General features: G+C 40.6%; 2 protein-coding genes across 5 annotated transcripts; one reads left to right on the plus strand and one right to left on the minus strand.

Annotated features, from left to right (window-relative positions):
- Positions 1–2,326: 2,326 nt before the first annotated feature.
- On the minus strand, positions 2,327–14,546 carry ube2r2 (ubiquitin-conjugating enzyme E2R 2). Of its 3 annotated transcripts, none has more exons than XM_046867716.1 (7): positions 13,883–14,546; positions 13,578–13,737; positions 12,656–12,871; positions 6,189–6,275; positions 5,973–6,070; positions 5,243–5,377; positions 2,327–4,487 (listed from the first exon to the last, which is right to left on the minus strand). In XM_046867716.1, exons 3-7 carry the CDS (start codon positions 12,830–12,832, stop codon positions 4,232–4,234), a joined length of 753 nt encoding a protein of 250 aa, XP_046723672.1. In that variant the 5' UTR covers positions 12,833–12,871; positions 13,578–13,737; positions 13,883–14,546; the 3' UTR covers positions 2,327–4,231. The 3 variants fall into 3 exon arrangements, with proteins under 3 accessions (XP_046723672.1, XP_046723673.1, XP_046723674.1); XM_046867717.1 differs by having other exon boundaries at positions 13,578–13,740; XM_046867718.1 differs by lacking the exon at positions 13,578–13,737.
- A 1,194-nt stretch (positions 14,547–15,740) lies between these two features.
- ubap1 (ubiquitin associated protein 1) lies at positions 15,741–24,187 on the plus strand. Of its 2 annotated transcripts, none has more exons than XM_046867806.1 (7): positions 15,741–15,930; positions 19,966–20,022; positions 20,105–20,229; positions 20,333–21,142; positions 21,873–22,043; positions 22,185–22,286; positions 23,157–24,187. In XM_046867806.1, exons 2-7 carry the CDS (start codon positions 19,983–19,985, stop codon positions 23,295–23,297), a joined length of 1,389 nt encoding a protein of 462 aa, XP_046723762.1. In that variant the 5' UTR covers positions 15,741–15,930; positions 19,966–19,982; the 3' UTR covers positions 23,298–24,187. The 2 variants fall into 2 exon arrangements, with proteins under 2 accessions (XP_046723762.1, XP_046723763.1); XM_046867807.1 differs by having other exon boundaries at positions 19,974–20,022.
- The last annotated feature ends 910 nt before the right edge of the window (positions 24,188–25,097 follow it).

Here is a 25,097-nt window from a genome sequence, read left to right on the forward strand (position 1 = left end):
ACTTTTCCTATACAAATATATATACACAAGATAGATAAACAATTCTAACGAACAAACCTATAGACAATAAATTCATACTTTTATTTATACAACCTTATAACAGCTTTATCTGTGTACGGCTGCTTTGAGTTACTGTACATTGTAAAAAGTGCTATACAAAAAAAAAACTGAATTGAATAGTCCAAAATCATCCTGTCAAAAGAACTTACATAAGACTTAGAACAGGAGAGATGATGTGAGCAGACTGTCTCACCTCCACATTTAAACATGGAAGCAGAAGCGTTGGGGTTGTTTTGAAGCAGAGGAGGTTGGAGACTTATTACCTGTGAAAGAAATTCTGAACCAATGGGTCCTATTTCATAATACAACACTATGAAATTCTATCTTGACCCATTGGAAGCAAATTCACCACGCAAGACAATGACCTGAAACAGTTCCAGGCTCTGTAAGTGTTATTTAGAGAGCAAACAGTGGGCTGGAGTGTTATCGATCATGGAATGACCTGATCAGTCACCGCACCTAAATTCAACTGCTCTTGGATGAACTGGATCGCAAGGTCAGTTACAAACCTCCCAGTAGTAAAAAACACCTTTGGCGACTTGTACAAGATGCTTCTTCTTCTTCTTTCAGCTTCTCCCATTAGGGGTCACCACATTGGATCATCCGTCTCCACACCCCTGTCCTCTACATCTGCCTCCTTCAAACCAACTACCTGCATGTCTTCCCTCACCACATCCACAAACCTCCTCCTTGGTCTTCCTCTTTACCTCCTTCCTGGTGGTTCCATCCTCAGCATTCTCTTACTGATATACCCCATGTCCCTCCTCTGCACATGTCCAAACCATCGCAGGTTGTACAGAAAGTATGGCAAAGAATTTCTAAACATTTGAAGAAACAAACTTGCTTAGAGTGTGTAAAGCTGTTATCAACGCTAAGGGAGGATTTTTCACTGTAAATAAAATGGAACATCTGGACAAAGTAAATCGTTATACTGTTACATTACCCGGTTGCAGAAAAACAAATGGACAATGCATGTGTCTTAAAAAAAATAGGTGTTGGAATTTTTGTTGCCTGTTATTTATGTTTAAAATAGATTTTTGCTGATTTAGACATAGCATTGGTTGTGATTTTTTTAATATTTCCTCCTGTTATCTTCCGGTCTGTAAACACCAGAAGGAGAACAGATGGCCTGCGAGGAAGACGCAGACAGATTAAGGCAGACAGGAAAAGGTCCGTATACGGTTGAAGAAAGTGGGATGGTATATGGTGATTAGTTAATTTATTTATCCAATCAACCCTTTTTTTTGTTTTAAATCATGAATATGCATGATTGTGTCTAATAAAGTAAAGAATTTCAGGTTGGTAGTACCAAATTTTACACGTGATACAGAGCTACCCAAAAACTGCAATCTCGATGCAGCGTATTCAATTTGATCAGGACAGGCCTAATTTCATTTCAAAAGGTGGATTTCCACGACAGTATACACCCGTAATAATAAACGTCAATCCTTCTTGCTTGTTTTTTTTTTTTCTTTCTTAAGTGAATAATCGTTTAATGTGGTTCGGTTCGTTACAAGACTACAATCAGAGAAACTATAGAAATCGAAAGCAAACCATGATGCAATCATTTAGCATCCTCAATAAGGCGTGGGCAAGGACTGCAGCGTTTCGAGATCTTCAAAGGTGATGGACGTTTCGGAAACAAACCCATGACACGCAAATTATAATAGACGATCCATGGCTGATCGCCAGAGTTTTTCAGGGTACGGAGGGTCATTAAGGTGATTCACTGTACGCAGTGTCACCCTGTTTTGAACGCAAACGCTCGTCATGCGGCTTTATGCCAAGAACAATAACGAGGCTGAAAGGCTGTCCGTTAGCTCCAGCTCGTTTGCAGAGAGTCCCATTCGATTTTCACATTTGTGTCCTCTCTCCTCATTTTCGTTGAGGAACATTGTCAGCGTCCTTGGCTAATTTGCCGGTCATGTGCGTTGTGAAGTCCATGTCCCAGCCTATCAAGTTTTTTTTGTGCCAAAATTCAGAAAGACGCATCATATAAAACACATTAAAACAAATACACATGCATGCGTGTGGGGGAAAAAAAAAGGTCTGATGAAGCTAATTTTGAGGTCTGGATTCAAGAGAACTCATCAGGACCTCCTGATGGGCCAAGTGGCTGTAATGTCCAACCTCCAGACCCGAACAGCTGGTAAGGTTCAGTCAAAACCACAGGAATAAATTCGGCTCGGATACGAAATCAAAAGCAAGAGAAAAATGAAACGTTGCGATGCTTCGGTGCAACCAGTCCACGGTGCATATACTTTTGTTTTTTATTTGTGCACAGTTTAATCATCACCAGCAACAATCTTGTATTTGTTTATTTTAAAAGGGCAAAAAACTAATTTCTGGTCAGCGATCCATCCTTAGCGGAGATCCCGGTGTCCATGCTGATGCTGCAGTCGTTATTCTGCAGTAGCACCTGAAAGCAACTTCATTACCACCTTTGACACTGGAATTGAATGGCTCAAAAGACTTAAGGAGGAAAAAAAAAGGTTGTGACTCGCATACAACGGAACCCTTTCGCACCATTTCCTTCTCCGAGCTCGAATACTTTATAAAGCAGAGATCGTCACAGGTGGTCGAGTGGCACTCAAGCACTCAAGGTTTGTTGAAATGCGTCACCTGTTACTGCTAAAGGAACACAACACGGGGTAAAGGGAGGAGAAATTGAGGGGGAATTTGAACGGAAAGACACTTGAAATGACAGGATTTGGGTGGAGCGAGTATCCAAAAGCAATGAGGTTTCGAGGCAGGCTGAGGAAGATGGATGCTGGGAGAGGGTGACAAATCTGCGCATGACTTGTTTTAAAGGAAGAATTCGTCCAAATTTACTTTTTTACCCGAAATGTAGTTGATCAGGCGGCACTGTTCGGTGTCTGACGTTTGCTTTTGTAATTTTGGGGCCATGAATTTGAAAAAAAAATTTTTAATTATGGTCATTCAAATAAATTATTTAGATCTATTTTTTTTTTTTATAATAATCATTTTAGTGAAAGTGTATTAAGTATACCTGATCCATTTTTCTTTGAACTCTTCTTTTACCTTTTGCTACTTAAAAGATAGAATGGTACAAAACCAAAATACTACAAAAAAAATCATTTTTTTCTATGAGGTGATATCAAAACCCTTTAATTCTGGTTGAATAACACGCCAACAGATGGCAGCACAAGGCTGCACGCACAGTCACAGAGAGCACCAAACTTCAAAGGACATCATCTTGTGTACATCGGGAGCCGTGCGACGTCTGCGGTCATGATTTTTTATCATGGACAGCAAGTTAGAACAGCCTCTCACCGATCTGTCCTTACACGTTTCTCGCCGGAAACAACGTGATCTCGCTTCCGCACCCACCCTACTCGCCAGATTTGGTGTCTGCGAACTTTGTCCTTTTCACAAAGATGATCTTTCTTGTAAACAGAGCTAGTCTCCAAATTTTTTGATACCACCTTGTATGGATGTTCATCTGCATTGTAAATTTATTTGCTCATATTTACAGATTACAGAAATCTCCCATGGATTAAACCTCAAGCCAAAGCGCCATTACTTTTGGAAGATGTTATGTACGTTAGCTTAACAGTTCCAATCCAAAGTTAGATCAGATGAACAGAAAGTTGGTAGTTTCCTATCACCTTAAACCAAGGCATTGGATTCTGAAGCAAAAGGTCACAAGTTTAAATTCCAGTTCCACCAAGCTGCCATTGCTGGGCCCTTGAGCAAGGCCCTTGACCCGCAACTGCTCTGGATAAGGGCATCTGAAAAATGCCGGAAATGTAAATTTAAATATGGAGGTGGTAGGTTTGTGGTTAAGGCATTGGACTTTGGATCATAAAATCATCAAAACACCAAACAGACACCAAATTGATCAACTACGTTTGTGGTAAAGAGTTTTTTTTTTCTATTGTAATTACTGAACTACGAGTTCTCGATCAGAAATCGTTGAAGCACTTAACCCTTGCCCTAGTGAGTAATGAAAGTGGTGTTCTTTGCTTGAAACGCTCTGCCAGGGCTCAATATTAGGGCTCTAAAAACCCAGTGCAGTGTTAGACCCTACACAGCGAGTGTGCAGGAGGGCGACATGATGCTGTGGAGAAAAACTGTAAAAGATCAGCAGCTTCAACGGACACAGAGTGGAGTACGGTGGAAAGGGGGAGGGAGGGCCGGAGTCATGACATCAAGACTCCTCGTTCCCAGAGTCCTCCTCGTCGCCGTAGCAGTCCGCGCTCATGTCCCCTGCCGGCCCACCGGCCTCCGCTTCGTCGTCGTCGTCGTCCTCTTCCTCGATGTCGTCGTCGTAGAGGTCGTCGTACAGCAAGTCGGAGCTGCTGTCGTGGGAAGGCACTTTGGTCTGGATGCAATATTCGGCCAGCGTGGTGGGCACCTTGACGCCGTCCCGCTCTGCGTCTGCCTTCGTCGACGCCACCTGCTTCCTGTACACGAAGACACTTTCAACCCCTTTTCTTTACTCATTTCAATTAGAAATCAAGTAACAAAAGCCTTCACCATATTTCAATTGCATTTCAGTGTAGATTTCACAAATCCCATGCTGAGTTTTCTAAAAGATTTACGAGGTGGTATCAAAAACTTTCGAGACTAGCTCTGTTTACAAGAAAGTACTTAATTTATCTACGCATACCAGTAACCTTCCACAGCAATACAGCACTCCCAGCGCTCCTGCAACTTCTGGAAAGTGTCCATGAGGTCTTCTTGTCTTCTTTGAGCCGGATCTTCATCTTCGCAAAGAGGGAGAAGTCCGCAGGAGCCAAATCTGGCGAGTAGGGTGGGTGTGAAAGTGAGATCATGCGGACTGTTCTCCGCCGATCATCATGCACAAGTTGCCTAATGGTTTCGACATTTTGAGCCCATTAAAGGTCTTTCTGATCTCTCTTCGTCTTTCAGTGATGTTCTTAAGCTCTTGAAGCGTGCGTGCCACTCGAAACACCTCAGAAGACTCGCTGCAGCATGTCAAACAACAGATTTACCCGGTTTCGCGCAGAATTTCTCGTCGTTTTTTTTGTTCTAACTTGCTATCTATGATGAATTTGCAGACGTGGTAACGCACGACTCAAAACTTTTTGATACCACCTTGTAAGAACGCACTGAAGGCTTTGCTTTTCGGTGCGTCACGTTTGCTGGGTGTCCCTAACCCTCTGTAGTGAGAGCGTGCGTGCGGAAATGTTCATACCGGATGATCTCGGCATACTCCTTGTCCTTGCCCTTGCTGTCCCTCCATTTACGGAACATGACCGAGGCGTCCACGTTAGCTGGGGAAAATGTATTGGGCTCGTTCAGCAGCGAGATCACGCTTAGCAAAATAGTTCTAAGAAACAAAAGAAACAAGAGCAAGGACGTTTAGTACTGAAACGGAAAAAAAAAAAAGAAATGCATTGGGTTCAATTAGGGAGGAAAAATATTCCAAGTTGGAAAATTGATGGGAATTTTTGGGAATTAATTAGAAATTTGTGACAATATATATAAACTGTATACATATACAAACAAGTATAAACAAAGTTTGGTCATTAGCCGACATGCATGCAAACTAATGCAGATTTTCGACACAAATTTGGGTAATATTTATGCAATTTAACGCAAAAACTCACCAAGACAGGATTTGTTTTTTTTATATAATTTTGTGTGCAGGATTCAATTAATGGTGTGTGTTATGTGATGAAGGAATGCACAGTGCATGTTGGGGGCGTGGCCTCAGTGGCCCTGCAGTAAGTGTGTTGTGTGCATGTGATGAATGTGCAGGTAAAAATTCAACTGAAAATGCATTAAATCTGGTTATGTTTTAACCCAAATTATCCTGCTAGAAGTTCCCTGTTATTGGCTAACCGTCAATTTAGTAAATTCCCAGTTCATTCCTGTTAATTCCCATGGATGGATTTCAGTCTTGAAAATCCCTGGAATTTTACCTGACATTCTGTGTGGGGTTCCACCTTTCTGATGGCAATTCTCCACTCTGAGGGTCATCCACAGGGGGATGCAGGATGGAAATGCACACGTCACCATTCTCAACACACACACACAAAAAAGAAAGGAGTTTTGATATACATATAGTAGTTCCTTCTACAACGTTCAAATATACGCTGAAATATGCACAATACGTTTACAGTACAGTACAGTATTACCTCGTATATGTTCGGGTGCCACATTTTGGTTAGGAAGCGGAAGGTTGGCGGTGAGTACGGGTAGTCGATGGGGAACTTTATATGGGCCTAGACAAAGAGAAACAGGATTCTTTTATACACAGAATTTGGATTCAAGCCAGTTACGGCTGTAGTGATGATGGTGTTGTGTATTTTCCTCCTCGTTCGCAGAGCTAACGACTTTGACTCAGCGTCAGAAAAGATGGAGAGGCTGGCACGCGTTCAGCAAATGTGTTTGACAGTGTGCCAAAAAAGGTATTTAAACCACTTTTCATGAAACAGGAACTATGTAAAGAAAAAAAATTGCTGTTTTGGAAAGTATACTATACTGGGGGGTGCTATGATTAAGGCTGGGCGATAAGTCAAATAATAGCGATATTACTGCGATACTTTTGCACATGATATAAAATTTGATTGTAAAAATGCAGTTGACTTCCATTTTCTATTAAAGCACAAAGAAAAGCACCTTTTTAAGGCAAAAATATCAAAATGAAAAGAAAGGTTTGTAGACACCGAACTATAAGCTTGGTGTGTGTTTTTAGAACATCTTATTAAGCAGAATGTCTCCATTTGCTCTTATAATAACCTCTTTTCTGGGAAGATGAAGGGCCCTAACCCTCAGCTCCGGGGGTGAAGTATCAAGGTGCTCAGCTTTTTAACAAGCTGGTATGTGGGAAGAAACAATTTCCTTGTGCTGAACTCCACAGGGCTTGTGTATTGAACGATTGGCATGTAAGACATACTATATGGACTATACATGTATAATAACCTCCATTATTCTGGGAAGATTGTGGTGTGGAGATTAGTGCTCTTTCAGCCACAGGGGTGTTTACTTCCTTGTAAATAATTATAACTTTCTAATGCCTCATTATTACTATTTAGTTTTTCCCCTTTATTTCCTCTTCTCTTTACTGTTTGATATTGTTTAATGTTTGCCTGTAGCTTTACTTAAGCATTTCATTGTACAAATCCATTGTCCATATCTTCTTCTTTCGGCTGCTCCCATTAGGGGTCGCCACAGCGGATCATCCGTCTCCATACCCCTCTGTCCTCTACATCTGCCTCTTTCACACCAACTACCTGCATGTCTTCCCTCACCACATCCATAAACCTCCTCCTTGGCCTTCCTCTTTTCCTCCTTCCTGGTGGCTCCATCCTCAGCATTCTCCTACTGATATACCCCATGTCCCTCCTCTGAACATGTCCAAACCATCTCAATCACACCTCCCTCACCTTGTCTCCAAAACGTCCTACATGCGCTGTCCCTCTAATAAACTCATTTCTAATCCTGTCCATCGTCGTCATCTTTATACATTTGTCCATATAGTGTATACTAAATAAAACAAACAGAATTTAAGAATAGCACTAAATAAAAAAAAAAAAAATGTACTCTTGGTTAAATATGTAAGAAATATACAGGTTAAAAAAAAATCGTTGTTACTATAGAAAAGGGAGAAAATTGTTATTTGAATTACAGCCAGAACTACACATCCGTCTCCTTTTAAATTGGGATGCTGCCTTTTCATGTTGGATTAAACCCCCCCAGAAACATGGTGTATGTATTTTGCGGGGAGGGGAGCACGAGTCTGCATCTGCTCAGATACCATTATTACAGTCCCAGCATTCAGCAGTGTTTACGCCACCTCACATCACTTCCATTCCCACACTCAAACGCCGCTCGGAGCCGTCCCGGCGTTACTGCACTACTCGCTGTTGATTCTATTGGATGCTGACGATGCTGCTTTGACAAACCAGCACTGGAATGCTGATGATTTATTTCAATATAATTCCAAGACCTATTTTATCTCCAGGACCCTGAAAGTCAGTAATATACATTTCTATTTGCTTGTTTTTATATAGAAAGCTTATTGTAAGAAATACACGCTTCGAGACTCTCTATTTCGGCAGATGGGTCATAATTAAAGGTTGAGCGATATGGGTTTTTCTTTGACCCATGCCGATATTTGGAAATCAAAGCAGCCGATGGCTGATATTTGATGCCATTTCTTTTGGCCAATATGTCCGGCTGATTTTTTTTTTTTCCCTTTCATGCCATAAGATCTTATTCCTAATTAATAAGACGTGATACAGAAAAGTGCTTGTTTTTCAGCTGATTCTGCACGTCGAGGCTCGTCGACGGGGAAAGAGCAATCTGATCGGCTATTTAGCTTAGCGAATGAGCACACAAGAAGAAGAAAAAAAAAACTTAGCAGACATGCCTAAAAAGAAAAGCTACAGATTTAGATCTTAGTTTTCCTGCTTGGATGGCGAATACAAACTACTGCCATCTGCTGGTAAGAGAGAGTTATGTCAAACAAGAGCAGAAAGAACAGGCTTCCTTATATTCGGCCAAATTCACAGTACAATAAATAGATGGCAAACATGCAAGGCAAATATTCTGGATGAAAGATGTACAGGCCCACATAAAATTTGAAATCGAATGGGGAAAGAAATTCAACATTGGAACTCTTTATAATCCCATTATACTAGCAAAGAGTGAAAATCACTGACGTCATCCTTACTACAGCGTGCTAATGTACATCATGGAAGCCTGCGGTTATACGCAAGTAACCCCCTTGCTGAGGGTTGGGGTGTGAGGGGTGATGGATGGTGCATTATTACGTATAAGAAATATGTGTATATGTGATTAGACAATTTTAAACAACACACTGTGAATGATCAGTTTATAGTTTTTTAAATAGTTTATAGACTTTTCAGAGAGACCCTTTTTATTTATGTTATAGCCGTGATACTTATTCTCTCTCTCTCTCTCTATCTCAAAAGAAGCAGCTTGGCATTTGGCACCGAAAACCGAAATGCATCACTACTCTGTCCTGTTCGTGTGCCGATTAACGAAGTACCATGAAATTGCTTACGCCTAAGAATCCTTTAAAAAAAAATAAATAAAACATCACCACATAAACAATAATACATTTTTACCTTATTAAACAACAGATTTTTTTTAAACCCGTCTGCTGTACAAGTACCTGTGTATGACCTGTTACTATATTGTAATAAATTCTATTTTGTATATTGATATATCGTAATAAAATCAACCTAATATTCAAGTTCCAGCTGGAACTACAGTCTGAGCTGTGAGGTTACACAGATATAACGAACGTCTGACCAATCGGAGCCGAGCATTCAACCTGTCCGTGAAGGTAGCCCCAGAGTTATGATGGTTCGACTTATGATTTTTCGATCTTACGACGAGGAAAGTGATTCGAAAAAATATTGTACAAATATTTACATTTTGCGCGGCACTTTGATTTCTGTACGATATGTTGGAATGTTGCAAGGATGTTGCAAAGCTTTGCTAAACGATGTACTGTAGTTTGTTAAATTATTAACTAATTACAGTAAACTACCCCCTACTGATCACCATTCTTTAACTCCTGGGTAGGTTAGGCCATGTTTCAACTTACGATATTTGTAAGTTACAAAGAGGGCATCGTAACGCGTCTCCATCGTAACTCGGGGAACTGCCTGTACGAGGAAATCATTGGTGTGGTGCAGCTTATTCTGTACAGAGTGACCCCTTAATAACGGCCCATCCTTCAATGTTATTCCTGAGCAATTAACAACTTTGCAATTATGTAATTATGTTGAAATAATATATAGATAATAAATTATACAGATGTAATAATAATTCAGCAACAGCAAGCGATACTATTTGTTCTTTTCATATTTTTTTGTTGTTACCATTCTAAAAAAAACAAGTTAGCTCCTGTTAGTCTCCTGACCAATCAGAATCAAGCATTCGTGAGTACTGTATGTGGTATAAAATAAAGCCAAAAAAAATGCTAGGAGACTTGATATAGCCTAACTACGTCCTTCTCTATTTCAGCTCTCCCGCCGAGACGCCATTTATCTGCCGCAGCTATAAATAGCTGAATAAGGATCACATCACCTCAGACAGAGGAAGAGGAACCAATAATAAATAGATAAAAAGGGGGGATGCTTAAGATCAATCACATTCATGATGGAACAGAAACACCCCCTGTTACAGTAAAGGTGTCTGCACTTTGACTGAAGTGAGTAGTAATATGAGTGAATCACTTCTCCATGAACAACGTCAGGGTGAAGGTTGTGATGTTCATGCACCCCCTGGTGTTAATACAAACTCTAGCAATCAGCTGATCTCGAGTAGCACCTTTCTCTGTGAACATGTTCCAGAGCATTTAATTAATTGTCATTCATAAAAATCATAATGCATCAGCATCATCTTTATGTCCTGACCAGAGTCATGGCAAATCCAATGAGTCTGTACAAGGAATGGACACCAAGGTTTAAAAAAAAAAAAAAAAAAACATACATAAAAGTAGTCTGAAATTAACAGTAGTGTAAAAACTCTACTCAACTACATTTATGATTCAACGTATGTACAATTTATTCCACTCTATTTTCATTGACAATGTGCATCTGATTTTTGATCACCGCTGGCCTCATTTTTAGTTAAAAAAAGAAAAGAAAAGAAAAAGCGTTGGAATAAATTCCAAAAACTTTGTTGAAATTGAATAAAAATATTGCCCCTCTCTGAAACTGAGGTGCATCGAATCACTCAGCTATGAATATGGTTTTACTTTATTTAAAATTATTAGTCCATTGAATACTTATGATTCTTCTACTATGCAACATAAAAGTCTTTATTTTGTGGAATAAAAGACCATTTTGAAAGGTTGCTTTACTACTCTGTCTGGTTTTTTTATACCTTGTGCTTTGATTCATTCCGGCATGTTGAAGAGGCTGTTGTGTTGATCTTAATGTTGTTAATGCAGTGTTGAGGGTGTACAATTTGATTTGTATTATATATATATATATATATATATATATATATATATATATATATATATATATATATAGGAAATAAAACCTCTGGCTTTTTCGTGAACATGTGTCTTGGTGTTGCCTGTTCAAGCACCGTTCAAATCAATATACTTAAAGGCTTCCACTCATACATTGGAATATAGGAATTGGTGAGTTTTATCGTGTAATGGCGTACGTTTTGTAGTAAGGTATCTATACTTTTTACATTCAGGTACTCTTTACACCTCTGGAAATGGGCTGCCATCAATCATTTGTGCATGTTTGCATAAATCATTGTTCTCTTAGGAACCCAGACTCAGTTTTGAACTCTTTTTGAAAAAAGTCTGTGGAAAATAAAGGACAAGAGAGAGTTATTAATGTAATTGGAATATGACCTACCTCAAAGTACCCCAAAGTACCTCAGCTACCTCAAAGTACCTCCACTACCTCAAAGTAACTCAACTACCTCAAAGTACCCCAAAGTACCTCAACTACCTGAAATTACCTCAACTACCTCAAAGTACCTCAAATACCTCAAAGTACCCCAAAGTACCTCAATTACTTCAAAGTACCTAAAAGTACCCCAAGGTACCTTAACTTCCTCAAAGTACCTCAACTACCTCAAAGTACCGCCACTATTACTAGATTATATGTTATATATTATATTAATGTGGATATTACTCCACATTAGGGGTCTCCACAGCGGATCATCCGTCTCCACACCCCTCTGTCCTCTACATCTGCCTCTTTCACACCAACTACCTGCATGTCTTCCCTCACCACATCCATAAACCTCCTCCATGCCTTCCTCTTTTCCTCCATCCTGGTGTCTCTCCTCAGTATTCTAATACTGATATACCCCATGTCCCTCCTCTGCACATGTCCAAACCATCTCAATCACACCTCCCTCACCTTGTCTCCAAAACGTCCTACATGCACTGTTCCTCTCATAAACTTGGCTGGTAATCAGAAACGAGGAGAATGGCTTACGAGTGAAAAGTTCTAAAATGTTCCATATATACTCTAGCTAGCATGAAATTCTCAAATCTAATTGGTCAGAAGTTTAAAAAAAAAAAAAAACAATCTCTAACCATATTGCGCTGTCAGTCTGTAACTTCATGAGACTCTGTGGTTTCTTGGTAACTTGACAATCTGCTTATTTTGTCTACGAGAGAGAGAAGAAAGAGAGGACTGTTTTATACCTGCCCTAATGTATAGCTGCTAAGATCAATAGTCGTTGAGTAACAGATGAGCAATAAAACTCATGGGTAAAGTTTTGGGTTACTGATCAAAAAGTCGGGCTTCAAGCCCCGGTATTGAAAGAGCTGCCACTCTTGGGTCCCCTGAGCAAGGCCCTTAACCCTCTGTGCTCCAACTAACAATTATTAGTCCTTGGAACGTTCTGGAAAAGCTGGATTTTTGCCCCAGAAATGTAAAAAAAAAAACAAAAGATCTCCAACATCTCAAGAACCAAAAACAAACGTTCCCAAAACGTACTGAGAAAAAGCATCTGAAAGATCTAAATTTATTGCTCTTGCCCTACTGACTGAAAGTCTTTTCCTGATCCAAATCGACCACTAGCAGAAATCCCGTTCTGATCTCTCTCACACATCTGTTCGCCCCTCATGGTGCAGATCACGTACCTTAAAGTAGCCCCCCTCGTAGAGTGTATTCGGGGGTCCGAATATGGCAACTTCCCAGTTGTACAGGTCAGATTCTGCCACCAGTGTTATGCGAAAGCCCTCGACAGGTTCCTCCTGCAGAGACTTCAGCTCCAGCATTAGGGCTTTCTGAGAGCTGGGCATCTGCTGATGGGCCATGATATGTGTGCTTCTCCGATCTGACGTTCTCCAAGGAAGCTGTGAGAAAAAGATGGGAATAAAAGGCTGAATTTTTTTTGTTTTCTCCTTGAGTTTGTTTGTGCAAACTGTGGTTGTACTACATTAATAACAGTGGTGCCAAAATATAGCATATAAATTAGTGTTGTAATGGCACACGTATTCGTGATCTGGATTCTTTTCTGTTTTATGTCCAGCTTCAAGAATTTCTCTTCAAAGGAGAAAATGCTGACAATTTCACATGTGAGGTGAATAAATGAAGGATGGAAGGAATGAAGACATTTGTTAAAGTATGCTGAAATAGGAACAATTAAGTGGATCATATCTTTAGAAAATGTAAAATTTAATGCAAAACACAAAAATTGTTTTGAAAATTTAAACTGTTGATGTTCAGAAATGTTAATATTAATAAACTGCAATAATAAAAACCAATGTTTTGCATTTTCCCCTAATTGTAAAAAATTAATCTGAACCGTGACTTAAAAATTGTGAGAACCGAACCGTGAATTTTGTGCACCGTTACACCCCTTACATTACTTATATATATATATATATATATATATATATATATATATATATATATATATATATATATAATAATTTAAATAATCATTATTATAAGTTTTTATTCTTTTATTCAGAAAAATTATTGGGCAAATGAATAAATGAATGGCCTGGTGGTTGGGGACCCCTGATTTACAGCATTTACTTCTCCAGAGCAACTTACAACTGAGCCGATGAGGGTTAAGGGCCTCGGGTTAAGGGCCTTGCTCAAGGGCCCAGCAGTGGCAGCTTGGTGGTGCAGGGATTTGACCTCAAGAGCTTCTGATCAGAAGTCAGACGCCTTAAACACGTCCAGTTCCCTGCCACTGAATGAAATGTAATACCTGCTGAGCCATACAGAGGAATGGAGGATGTAAATATTTAATACCATTTGCAAAAAAAAAAAAAGTAAAGGCAAGCAACATCTGGATACAAAATAAACGTCAAGGAACATCTGGATGATCTGGATGCGTGTTGATGAAGGATTACCTTTACACTGTGCACCCCAAAGTCATAGATCTCTTTACGTATCTTAGTTCATTTTTTGCTGTGTAATCCATAAACCGGTTTCTGCTCCGATTTCAACGTTTTCCCATCAAAACCACACGCTATAGAAAACCCAAGCTGGCCAAGTTGTCTGGCAGAGGATCAGTCGAACTACTGCAGCTAAAGAACTGCAGGAGCCAAAGGAAGGGAGGTGTCCTCGGCAATATTACACCCGATCTCTCCTATGCTAAATCAAATAACAATGGCAACTCAAACAGTTGACGCCAAAGAGCCCTAATAAACCAGATCACCCGCTGTCATCCGGGCGACGTTCCCGATTCTTGCCCTTTCTTTCCTCCGTTTGAACAGCGGATCCCCTCTTCTGCTTGTTTACATTCACCTAGCTTTAGCTAGCGTTAGCAACCCTCCGCTTGAGGTGTTAGTGGGGGAAGGAAAGAGGCAACAACGGATCAGAAACACCCAGCCATGGCTCGGGGAGGATTATCCGTCTCGTACGGCAGCGCTGCGGGCCGAATCGCAACCTCGGGACACTCGGAGGACCGCACTTTGTGTTCAAAACATCGCTCTGTCGCCCGTTCACACAAACAACAAATCGTCCTGTCGACACTTCCGGTTAGCGGGACGCGCTACTACGTCATGACGTCTGTGCGTAATGACGTCCACGTGGCAACGAAATCCACTGGATCGAAATTGAACAGGTTTTTTTATTGGTGTGAGATTTTGGAAACTGATATCACTCACACATCCAGAGATCACTTTATACGCATATGCATCAGACCACAATCAGATCTGTTGGCGTTCACGTGTTGCTTATCAATGTCAGAACTGCATTTCGAGAAAGTATTCTCTCAAACTAACTATTCATTTTTTCCCCTGAAACGTAAATAAGAACTTAAAAAGATCTAAATCGAAGTGATATAAACCTACAAGGAATAAACCTGTATGGTCTAAACCTGAAAGCTCTGATAAGATACCCTGAAAGATCTAAACCTGAAAGGGTAGAAAATAGCCTCTGAAAAGATCTAAACTTGAAAGATCTAAACCTTAAAGATCCTGATAGATAGCCAGAAAGATCAAAACATGAACGATTCTTTAAGAGCCTCTGAAAATGTTACACCTGAAAAGCTAAACCTAAAATATCGGTTATGATCCCTGAAAGATCTAAACAAAACATATCCTAAATGATCACATGAAAGATTTACACCAGAAAGATCTAGACCTGAAAGAAATCTGAAAAAAAAAATGTAAATCTGAAAAATTCTAAAAGAACATCTAAAAACCTAGACCTGAAATATTATATAATATCTCCTGACAGATCTAAATCTGAAAGATCCTTTTAGATCCTTGGAAAGATCCCATTAGATCACCTCCAAAAAAGAGCTAAACCTGAAAGATCCGATTGGATCCCCTAAACTATCTAAATGTGAAAGATCTATATGATTCCCTTAAATATCTAAACCTGAAAGATCCAATTACATTACCTGTAAGATCTAAACCCAAAAGATTTTTAAAAATTCCTATAAATTATCTAAAAGATCTCCTGAAAGATTTTAACTCAAAAGAAATAAACCTATATGATCTAAACTTGAAATGGCACCACCTGGTGGTAAATCTCTATAATGACTTTCAGTAAAACTTATCTAACTTTATTTCTTTATTGTATTTTCTGTAAATATTAAGAACCTCAATTAAAATATAATAAATAAATAAAATGCAGGTAATGCAATTAGATTATGATGTTTAGTTTGATTCTTTATTCTGAAGTTCGCGATCTAATAGACAAGCTGTGTTATTGAACCTTTTCGCCATGATTTAAATAGACCTCCGCTGATTGGTTAGAAAATATACAGGGGGCGTGTCCTCGAGCAGGAACCAGAGTAGGGGAGGTACACAGACTCAAGATGGCGTCCCGCGATGAAGCAGGAAATATGTTTCGCTTTCAGTAATAAACGCGACTGGACAGGTTCGCTCGGACGTTGTCTGCTTGAGGAAGGCTGAAACGGATTTATTGGCGACCGAAGACAGCGCAGGTACTGAAGACAAGTCACGATATGTACGCTTACGGCGTGATTATGGGGCGGTGACGGAGGAAGTGGAAGGTGCTCGCCTGATAGCTAGGCCTGCACTGTTGTTTTTTTCCTACCTGTTTTCGGTTCACTTCCGCAATCATCACGTGGCAGGCTTTATCACGCTGTGATTGGACAGTAGTTCACACTTACGACGGAAACGCTTTTGGCGTAGCCAATCCGAATGCACGATTCAGGACTGGTCCTGAATATGGGTAGTAAAAAGAATCGACAGGCCCGGGTGCTAGCAAGTGAGTTTGGACTTCGCTTTCGAGTCAAAAAGTCAACCTGCTGCCCGGTTTGATTAATGACAAGATTTTAACATTAAACCCGATGTGATATTTTAACCCGGTGTCTAACGTTGATTTTAACCTTAGACTAATGGCATTGTCCAGCTATACCAGGGAACAAGTGGGACCAGCCTGACTAGCTGCTTGTGATGATTTGGTCTCATGTGACGTAAACAAGTTAGACAGTGAGTCACTGGCTCTTGTTGTCACCTTTGTTGTATGAGGTCCCTCCCAGTGGACTGGATCTGAAAATCAGAATGCAAAAATGTAATCAGCAACTTGATCTACATCAACAGAGTGGAGTTTATAGAGCAAAACAACTCACAGGGGATTTAAAACGATTTGGCAACCTTTCCAGGTCCCTTTTACTTGTCATATATGCACAAAAACACTGACATTATTTCTGTACCAGGTTGTGAGTGTAGGGTCAACCATAATACAGCACCTCTGGAGCCAAAAGGGTTAAGGGCCTTACTCAAGGGCCCACCAGAAACAGGTTTGCGTAAGTTGGAGTGGAGGATTTTGAGTAGCCTGCAATAGAGCTCTGAACTCATCCATGTTGTACACTTTTGGGATAAAGTAGAACCCTGACTCCGATCACTAACCCCCGGGGTCTTATTCATCCAGCTACTACTTTTCTACTTATGATGTTTCACAGAACAGAACAAATCCGTGTCTTTACGCTATTCGTTCACAAAAGTGATGCTAAGAAATGGATTGAAAGAATCGAATGCTAAACGATATTTATCAGAGGTGTAACGGTACACGAAATTCACGGTTTAGTACGTGCTTCGTTTTTAAGTCACGGTTCGAATCAATTTCGGTACGGTTATTATATAATTGCTTGTGTTTATTATTTTTTTTACCTACGTTTATTGTTATTAGCATTTGCGAACATTAACGGTTACATTTTGTGTAATAAATGTAATATTTAAATAATATATAAAATCATATTTAAAAATAAATGATATACCAAAAATTGAATAAATCAAATTAATGCAATGCACTTTTATTATATCGATTCGAATGTGTAATCAATCAAATTGGAACAATACAATAAAATAGTTAAATAATTGGTTTTATTTGTTATACCACATTTGGGTGTGAATGTGTGTGTTTTACAGATCTTTTAAAGATCTTTTCCACTTAACCGTTCTACTTATTTCAGCATACTTTAACTAATGTCTTCATTCCTTCTACCCTTTGTTTTTTGCGCCATGTGTTTTGCAACGCACTACAAAACGTATTTCCGGTGTGGAGCGAGTAGCCACAGTGAAGGTGCACAAACTTTCGTCGTTTTTTTTTTAAAAATTTTATATATACCTCTGGTATTGTTGTGTATGTTTTTTAAGTTGAATATAAATAAATGAAACACAGTGACGCTGCTGTAAAAGTGTGAGATGGAAAGTAAACACTTTCCGCCTCTTAATACGTTCCTGAGGGACGTCAAGTTTTTAAATCTGTTCTGCATGTAAAAAGGATTGCATTCGGTACACATGTGCACCGAACCGAAAGCCGTTTCACCTTTTATTTATTTATTTATTAGAGATTTTGCAGTGCCGGAAACATGTATGGTCTTTTTGTTTCATCGCGACACATCAATTTGACAGTATGAAGATTTTGACCAAACGAATATATATAAATATCCAGATGTTACACTTTTTATATGACTTGAAAAATCCTCCCTTATAATGAATAGCAGCTTTACAAACTCTCGGCAGCCGATCAGTGCATCCCAGAGCGGTTCAGTAGGATTTAGGTGCAGTGACTGGGCAGACCATTCCATGATAAATATCACTCCGGCCGAACGTTTGCTTTCGATATAAAACTTAGCGCTTGCACGTCGTACGCTTCGGCTCATCTTTCCTTTGTAAGGCGAAGTCGGTACCGGGTAGCCGCAGTCCAGACGGAATTGCGTGTTGTTGAAGTATCGAGTGGTCACCATGTTTGTTCAGTATTTTCACCGTTTAACCTACACGTGTGTGATGAGTAAGCACGTTCTCCAAATATTTGATGCTGGTTAATATTGTTGAACGACCTGGTTTGTTGCATATAAATGAAAGGGAGATGCATGTGTCTTTAAAAAACCACGATAGACGTGTTTCCAAGCTTTTTTGTACATCACACGGAGAAAAAGTATTGCAGTTGACGGTTACGCATCGACAGGATCGTGTGAATTGTGTAATACGGTAGTTTCTTTGCTTTAAAAACGTCCTGTAATGTATGTAGACACACAGACAGCACATTTAGAGTTTCAGATTTTGTGTAAAGAAATATTTTGTAGCATATTAAAACCCTTGTTTGGTTGTACTTTATTTATTGAAACTTCACTGTACATGACAAATTCCTGAAGGCCCCAAAAGCTCACCTCTGGATATAGTTGTATATTTTTTGTGCAGCACAGAATTGGATTTTAATTCTGCCTCACTGGCACCTGTATACTTTTGAGACGGATGGGATAAGCTCTCAATTTGAAGTTAAGTCAAGAAGCACCACCACATATAACGCTGACGCAGTACACGGTGGAATGAGACCACGTTTCTCCAGAACCCTGGTGCTACATAAAACATCACACAACATAGCGCTAAGAACTGAAGCATCGTGTGCAACCGAGTGCAAACGTCACAAGACAAAACAGACGATACAAGACAGTGTAGGAGAGATGCGCAAAAACAAGAAATAGCGCCGACCAGTAAACCTACTGTATATGTTATATGGTACATTGTGCAAAAAGAGAACTGTTAACAAGACTTGTAAACATAAACACACTGTTGTGCAAAACAGCATGTAAACAGTTTTAATAATAACGAGGTGCTGCTGTAGACATGGATGTGTATAAACTGAAATAAGTATCGAGTGTGTGTTTGAGTTCAGGTTTGTAACAGTTTAATAACACAGGTGTGTGTGTGTGAGTATCAGTTTAGTTCAGTGTGTTGAGTAGCCCGATGGCTTGAGGGTAGAAACTGTTACACAGTCTGGCTGTGAGGCTTCGCTATCTCTGTCCCCTGATGGTAGGAGGGTGAGGCGGATGCAGCATGTGGTGTATCCTCCAACAAATAATACAAAAATAAATCGATTGACCGTTTATTCTTATTTCGTATTAAAATGTTTACAAGATATTTAAAAACAATTCACTTGTGTAATAAAGGCATGAGTGATATGTAGTTTTTTGGCAGAAACTTCCTCATTGGCCTTCATACATCAACCTTTAGTGGAGTCGTGTGTTTTTGTAGACCAATGAAAGAATTTTTGTAACACTATATACTACAACCTATGTTGCTTCTTTTCTTTTCTTTTTTCTTTTCTACCACCAAGATCTAGTTTCTTTTATGCGAAAGTATGGAAGCCTGTTTTTTCCCCTTTTGGAATTCTGGCTCCTTTTCCATACGTGTAGAACTATTTTACCTAGATTCCATTTCTTTCCAAAATAAAAATTGAATGACCAGAAGGTACATGGACCAGGAATGTCGTGATGTAGGTCTTAAATTTCATTCTTAATGGTCTTATTATATTATTTCTGAGTCATATTTGGCCTCATTTGTGTGTATGTTTTGGATTGCTTTCCTTTGAGTTATTAATGAATTTCAGGAGTTTATTCAGTCAGTTTGTGCTTTTTAAACTTGTGATATTATCTGAATATTAACCACAGTAACTCATTGCTACATGTGCGATTCAAAGCCAATCGATTCTGACGTTTCTTTTCCCTCAGATTTCTAGATACTCTAAATGGCTGCGAGGAAGTCTGGATCGGATCTCCACAACAATGGTGAGTTTTCTAGTTTTCATTTTCCTCTCTTTCACTGTGAGACAGCTCCTGGATGATAATTTTCTCCTGCTTTCATTTCCAGGACCTGTCAGCTACGTTGATGGTGTTCCTTTTAAGCTTAATGAGAAGTTTCGCTGCCCAGCAAAAGTGGGTCTGCCCATTGGCTTCTGTCTGCCCGACTGTAACGCTTTGCTTTCGGAGACACAGGTTTGTTCGGCTGCTGTTTTTCTTTTTTGTTACACAATAAATGGTTGGTAATAGTGGTAATAAAATTTCTGTGTCTGATCATATCACGTTGCTTCACCCACAGTATGACTTCAGCCTAGAGAAGCTGACTGTGCGCTGGGGGGATGACCTGGCCAAGGCGCGAGCTGCCGAGGCACGGGAAGCCGAATCGAGGCGGGCAGAATCAGAAAAGGACAGACAGGCTGCTTTACAGGACAGTGAAGCCGGATTGGCTGGTGGTAAAAAAGCCCGTCCTGCTGAGGAGCAGGACCTCCTCCCTCCGGCGCTGAACCCGGTCCTGGCAGGTCTTTGGCACAATGCTATCTTGACCCCGCTCCCGGCCCCGAGGTTCGGCCCAGCGCAACCAGCAGCCAGCAACCCTGTGCCTCAGAGTCTCAACCTGGCCGACTTTGAGCGGGAGGAGGACCCCTTCGACAAGCTGGAGCTCAAAACTTTGGATGACAAAGAAGAGCTCCGGAGCATCCTCCAGAGTCAGCCGCAGGCCTCGATGCCCACAGTGTCCACCTCAACTCCAGAAAGAACAGGTGGAGAAGACTGTGCCACACCTCCTCAGCAGGCCAAAGTGGGTATCTTCCATAAACCCAACGGCCTGGTAGGACTGCTGGACTTGGAGCATTCAGGGGTTGGTGGTGTGGCAACTTCCAGGGGACAGATTGATGCCGAACGCCCCTGTAACATTCGCTCACTGACTTTTCCCAAACTGTCTGACCCTGGAGATTCCCCCTCAGATCCTCCCCTCACTTTATATTCAGCAGCCCCACAACGAAGCTTACCCAACGGAACTCCGCTGTCCCTGCTAAGATCCACACCAGATACCAGCTCTACACTACCGGTCGAGTTACCAGGCCATGGAACAAATGGCACTACAAAGCAGGTAATGGACAAGAATTTTATTTTTACAATAAAAAAAAAAAATCAGTTTTCACACCAGTTAGAGATCAACCAAATAATCGGGACGATTTTGAATTTTTTTTTTATTAACCGGCATCGCGCATTGTGCTGCAAAAGAGGCCGGTTATTAAACAGGTGCATCTGAGACTTGCGTGGTAGTGTGTTTTCAGCGTCCAAACAGGGAACCCAGAAGAACTACAAATGTGAATATATAAAGCAAGAAGCATTTACACCTGCCACGATCATTACTAACGGAATCGTGTAGCTTTTTTCAATCACGTCTGCTAAGTTGCAAAGACAAGATGAAGAATGACAACAAGCGTGTTGGGGTTTTTTTCCTCGTGGGCTCCTTCGCTACCACTGATTCTACATGTCAAATCGGCCAAAAAACAGCTGACCCGGGCCGAATAGGGCCAACGATGCGGAAAAGCTGACAGACACTCACACTCTCTCTCTCTCTCTCTCTCTCTCTCTCTCTCGCTCTCTCTCGCCTCTCTCTCTCTCTCTCTCTCTTTCTCTGTATATATGTGTATATATGTATGTATGTATATATATACATAATGCACTAATTAGAGGTACGCTATAGACCCTAATTAGTGTACAAATTAAATAATTAATGGCATAACAATATGTAATTTATTTAGCATCCTGATGGTATGAAGAGAGGTTAATTATCAGTTCTCGTTCATTTGTTTGTCTCTTTTTGTCCTCAGTCGAACCCCGTCCCAGCAACTGAGGCTCCCTCACACACGGGACCTGTGGGCGGAGCCCTGCTCAGTCTCTCCCCCAGCGAGCGCCAGTGTGTGGAGACCGTAGTAGGCATGGGCTACTCTTACGAAGGCGTCCTCAAAGCCATGCAGAGACAAGGGCAGAACGTCGAACAGGTTGGCTTACATTCGAAAGCTCCTGTAAACGCAGGACCTGATTCGTGAATGATGGACTTGTCATGACGACATTCAGGCGAACAAAACCTTTTTGTCTCGCTATTGTGACCCATTTCTAAAGGGTTTGTTCTCTGTTCTCAGGTGCTGGAGTACCTTTTTGTCCACAGCCGACTGTGCGAGCGAGGCTTCGATTCCACGGCGGTGGAAGAGTGTCTGGAAATGTACCAGTGTTCAGAGGAAAAGGTTTGTCCGTTGTCGCATGAAGCATTAAATAAAAATAAAAAATAAAATATATATATACATACATACATATACACAGACCAGGCATAACATTATGACCACCTGCCAAATATTGCGTTGGTCCACTTTTGTTGCCAAATATTGCGTTGGTCCACTTTTGTTGCCAAAACAGTTCTGACCCCTCGAGAATTTTTTCAGCAATGTGAGCTACAGGACTATTGTCGCCGGTTCACCGCTGTTCCGTTTTTGGAGCACTTTTAATAGATACAGACTACTGCACACCACAAGACTACAAGAGCTGCAGTTTTGGAGACGCTCTGACCCAGTCGTCTATCCGTCACAATTTGGCGCTCGTCAAACTCACTCAAATCCTTACTCTTGCCCATTTGCCAAGCTGAGCAGACTGCGCTAAAAGACCTGTGCTAAAATATCTAGAAAGGGCGCTAAAGCGTATTTCATCAACATAAAGAAACGTAGCAAATTCATAAGTAACCGGATCTAACTGAGCAACATTCTATACACATTATAGACAAAAGTTTGTGGACACCTGCCCATAACATCGTGCTTGTTGAACATCTCATTCCACGTTTAGTTGTTAGTTGCTCTTAAGTCGCTTCACTCTTCTGGGAAGATGTTCCACTAGATTTTATGGAGATTTCATCCCAATGGTGTTTAATAAAGGTTGAGGTTTTATTGTTCAAATAAAGGGTTTAATGCGACTGCATCTAAAGACGTCATATATACAATCGTGTGCTTATAAATTTGTGGTAACCATAATTGTGTCCCAATACTTTTTTGTCCATAGAGTATATACTTAGACCACAAGAGTGTGGATACACAATATATGGATGTTTTTTTCTTTTTCACTTTCAGGCTCTACAGTTTCTGCAGTTGATGTCTCGGTTCGGTGAGATGGGTTTCGAGAGAGACACCATCAAAGAGGTACTTTTAGAGCACAATAACGACCAGGACAAAGCTCTGGAGGACTTAATGGCTCGTGCGGCTGCAAGCTGAACCAGAGCAGTGTCTCCTACTTGAAACGCCCCTCCTTTCCTTTTCAACGCTGTGTCCATTTGCAAGAGAGAAGGAGGGGGAGTGAGTAAGATCAGCCGAGGTAGGGGGTGTAACGAGGATGTCTGAGACCGGACAAGCGAACACGTATCCCTTCAAAAATAAACATGCCCTTCGAGTCAGGGTTCGAACCGGCCATTCATCCGACCTATTCAACGATGTTTGTGTGCCTCTGGGGGAGGGGACACCGAGCTGTCCTTCTTTCTCCATCGCTATAGAAACAGGTGGTGGGGCAGGGCCTAGGACACATGCCTTTGGAGGAGTGCAATGGAAGCGTGATTCGACAAGAAATGGACCCACGGCTACAGCGCTGCTATATCTTTCATAGATGATAAGCACTTCATACTCGCTCATACACATGCCATGTCTGAACAGAGACCTTGAAGTGCCCTTTCTGTTCTTGCCACTGCCTAGCTTTCGTTTTTGTTCTTTTTTTTCTTCCACCCGTCTCTGCTGTACGTCATTTTTAATCATATGTTCATCTGTCAAACCGAAAAAGCATATTTTTTCCGCTTTGTTAGAGATCTGGTTCATTTGCCCATTTCTATAGAACCTGCATTAACAAAACTAACGACCCCAGCGACTTCGAGAGACACCAAACGACAAATTCGCCTAAGGATCAACGGCAGCCTGACAGCTTTTACACTGGAATGGAAAGCGAAAGCGGAGTGTTTTGCGGAAATGCAATATTTATGTCGGAGCTCCTTCGTACAAAACGACATGCAAGGCTGAGAAGGCACAAAAAAAATTTACAGATATTAATATAAACGTATTTAAATGTGTTCGAGATACACTGACACCTTCAATCTGTAATAAAGACTTCTTTACCATTAGGTTGTGGATGTGACGTACTCTGAATTGCTTGAATTTACAATTCATTGTGTGCTATAGTTGATTTTAGGGAAAAATCAACTCTGAATGTCTTAATTTAATGCCATGCAAGATTTGTTAACTTTTTTTTAATGGTTTTACCCATAATGTTGTGTGACCTTTGTCTGCACACTCTATTTAGATGTCCAGAGCTTCAGCTTTTAAGCTAATACCACTTCCAGACATGAACATGCTAATCATTTTGTAGATCGCTAGCTAGCTAGTCTTCAAAACGTAACATTTAATTACATTATATAACGTGGCTGGTAAAAATGTGGAAAGCCCTTGTCTTTTAAATGGTTTTTGAGACACCTGCATGTTTCTTTTATTCATATGCAACTCCATCTACTGCTTTCGGATTCTCTCATTCGCCACAGCGGATCATCCGTCTCCACCACATCCATGAACTTCCTTCTTGGTCTTCCTCTTTTCCTCCTTCCTGGTGGCTCCATCCTCAACATTCTCCTACTGATATACCCCATGTCCCTCCTCTGCACATGTCCAAACCATCTCAATCTTGCCTCCCTCACCTTGTCTCCAAAACGTCCTACGTGCGCTGTCCCTCTAATAAACTCATTTCTAATCCTGTCCATCGTCGTCACTGCAAACGAAAACCTCAACATCTTCAGCTCTGCTACCTCCAGCTCCACCTCCTGTCTTTTACTCAATGCTGCTGTTAATTCATATGCAACTAACTAGATAAAAGGTAGGGGATTGGACAGTGGAAGAAAGTTCTATGTTGTCCAAATGTAAGATCTTTAGCTCTAACTGAAAAATTTGTGTAGGACAGAGAACAGGAGAGAAGATTTTAGCAGACGCTTTCACTGCCGTAGTCAAACATGGAGATGTTAGTTTAATGGTTTTGGGTTGTTT

Source organism: Silurus meridionalis, chromosome 15 (assembly GCF_014805685.1).
Source record: "Silurus meridionalis isolate SWU-2019-XX chromosome 15, ASM1480568v1, whole genome shotgun sequence".
In the NCBI taxonomy this organism is placed as follows: domain Eukaryota; kingdom Metazoa; phylum Chordata; class Actinopteri; order Siluriformes; family Siluridae; genus Silurus; species Silurus meridionalis.

Coding starts and splice junctions, on each gene's coding strand:
- ube2r2 (XM_046867718.1), bottom strand. CDS start 12,832: ATGGCCCATCAGCAGATGCCCAGCTCTCAGAAAGCCCTAATGCTGGAG. Junction 6,276..12,655: donor ACGAGGGGGGCTACTTTAAG/GTACGTGATCTG, acceptor CTCTTTGTCTAG/GCCCATATAAAGTTCCCCAT. Junction 4,488..5,242: donor GAGTATGCCGAGATCATCCG/GTATGAACATTT, acceptor CTTCGTGTACAG/GAAGCAGGTGGCGTCGACGA.
- ubap1 (XM_046867806.1), top strand. CDS start 19,983: ATGGCTGCGAGGAAGTCTGGATCGGATCTCCACAACAATG. Junction 20,023..20,104: donor ATCGGATCTCCACAACAATG/GTGAGTTTTCTA, acceptor TTTCATTTCCAG/GACCTGTCAGCTACGTTGAT. Junction 22,287..23,156: donor ACCAGTGTTCAGAGGAAAAG/GTTTGTCCGTTG, acceptor TTTCACTTTCAG/GCTCTACAGTTTCTGCAGTT.